Here is a 2,500-nt window from a genome sequence, read left to right as displayed (position 1 = left end):
GTGAACCAAAGATAAGAGGTTGCAAGATGAGTTGGGTCTGTTTGCAGTATGCATGTTGAAGGGGGTGTGTCGTTTACCATCATTCACTTCCTGAAGTTTACTCAAAAGATGTTTGAACCATCCCATCCCTTCACTTCATTTTGTCCCTTCAACATCTTTGGTCTGGCAGACATTTACGTGACAACCAGCAAACATGGCGCCACACATAGCTGGCAATTAGCTTAGAATTAGCTCATCATAATTAGTACAACCTTAAAAAATATATTTTACACACATCATATATTTCCATTACAATCTATGCAAGAATCAGAATGCATGATTTGTCACCAGCACTTGAAAACATGTGAATAAAACAGCACATGCATTATGCTCCATACATACATATGGTGTGCTACAGTAGCTACAATAATACGATATACAGAAACTATAATGATAACTTAATAAGGCACTTACTTTGATAGGAACGCACACATGTCCAAAGTTATTACTAATAGTGAAGGCAATGTGGCCGCCAGCCGGAAAATGTGCCAGGGAGGAAAACGTTTGTGCTTGGGCTCTCGCCGAAGAGAGACGTTTGTCTGGCTCAGTAATGTCTCAAACAGAGACGGTCCGCTACAGTGAAATGGGCGGAACACACCTCAATTCACAGAAATTCCCAAAAATCACCCTGGGGTGACCGTTAGAGATATTTAGAACACGTGAAAAGGGTAAGACTGACCACTGGTGAGGTCACTGCTTACCTTTCTCCTCCAAACAGATGGAACGAACACACAATGACCTGCTTTCTTAAGAGCATTGACTGGGGACATTCACACACACACTCACACACACACACGCACTCACACATGAAGGCAGGCAGGCAAGCTTGCAGTCCTACGCACACCGCCAGCTGCACAGCCCCATAACAGTCAGGTTTAGTTGAGATTTATGTAGATTTATGTTCTCCATTAAAAGATATAGCTAATATAAAACCACTGAAGAATCGTGTTAAAACAAATAGCAATTATGATGTATGGGAAAGAACGCCCTAATCTAATATCTTAAACCTCTAGAAATAGAATGCCTACATGCAAAACCTTAATATCCCATTATGATGCAAGCAGGTCCCATTATAATGAGATAACACTTTGTGCTATGGTCAAACTGGTCATCTGTTTTCACAGATTTTATGTAAGAGGAGGGAGGAGGTGGGCGAGGTAAGAGGAGATATGTGAGCGTGTGCAACACTGATAAGTGTCCTCCCTGCAACACGGAAACACAGACTCCCTGGAGCGACACACCCCCACTGCTCTGACCCAGTCTGACAGCAACAAAGAGGCACGCATGCACACACACACACACACACACATACACACACACACAGCTCAAACACACCCTGGTCACATGCCTGCTACTCTGACTCAGGAAGAAAAGTATGTAAAAACTCTGCACACACGTCACAAAGCGTACACTCACACACTCACACACACACACCTGCCACCATGACTCTGATTCAGATAGTAATATAATTATAGCGTGTCTTCTGAAGGAAAGCCCTACTTTAGCTCAGGGGAAAAAAGCAGAGAGAGAGGCAGGGAGAGCAGAGAGAAGAGAGAGCGAGTAGAGATAGAGGCAGAGAGAGAAAGAAAGAATGAGAGAGAGAGCAGAGAGAAGTGACACACAGGGTTTTGACAGATCAATAGCATTTCCTACTAACCTTCCATGGCGTATTTCATGTCCAGGGCAAACAGGTTCCATATGAACTCAGCGCTGACCTTCCCCATATTCAGCTCTTGGGGAAATCTGTGGGAGGAATTACAATGGATCCACATCACACTCATTTCCTCATAATCACAAGCTTGACTGGACACTCAGACTGCCTGGTTCTGTCTCAAATAGCACCCTAATCCCTAGGTCTGGTCAGAAGGATTGTGGAAGAAAATAGGGTGTCACTGGAGATTTGGGGATAAATTGGTTGAATCTCAGAGGAAGAATTCAACTGAAGATCTAATAACTCCACGAGAGAGAGAGGAGAGAGAGAGAGAGAGAGAGAGAGAGAGAGAGAGAGAGAGAGGAGAGAGGAGAGAGAGAGAGAGAGAGAGAGAGAGAGAAAATAGATAGATAAAGAGAGAGAGAGAGAGAGAGAGAGGTAGATAAAAATTCTAAACAGCATATTTGACCTCTCAGCATCCCTATCAAATCTAAAAATCTCAAATAGAAAACCGAAGAAAATTAACAACAATGACAAATGGTTTGATGAAGAATGCAAAAATCTAAGAAAGAAATTGAGAAACCTGTCCAACCAAAAACATAGAGACCCGGAAAACCTGAGTCTACGCCTTCACTATGGTGAATCCCTAAAACAATACAGAAATACACTACGGAAAAAGAAGGAACAGCATGTCAGAAATCAGCTCAATGCAATTGAAGAATCCATAGACAAACAACAACACGAAGAATTATCTATCCAAAATGGAGATGTATGGGTAAACCACTTCTCCAATCTTTTTGGCTCTATAAC

General features: G+C 42.5%; 1 protein-coding gene across 1 annotated transcript in view; it reads right to left on the bottom strand.

Annotated features, from left to right (window-relative positions):
- LOC109882273 (protein unc-13 homolog C) overlaps window positions 1–2,500 on the bottom strand; it is a gene marked incomplete at its 5' end in the record, with an annotated part of 212,971 nt that overhangs the window by 158,485 nt on the left and 51,986 nt on the right. The window contains 1 exon segment of the mRNA XM_031815140.1: window positions 1,697–1,782. Coding sequence (XP_031671000.1) covers window positions 1,697–1,782 — 86 coding nt within the window.

This window comes from Oncorhynchus kisutch, linkage group LG3, assembly GCF_002021735.2.
Source record: "Oncorhynchus kisutch isolate 150728-3 linkage group LG3, Okis_V2, whole genome shotgun sequence".
NCBI lineage: Eukaryota > Metazoa > Chordata > Actinopteri > Salmoniformes > Salmonidae > Oncorhynchus > Oncorhynchus kisutch.
The sequence above is the reverse complement of the archived record's forward strand: the minus strand, read 5'-3'. Positions and strand labels throughout refer to the sequence as shown.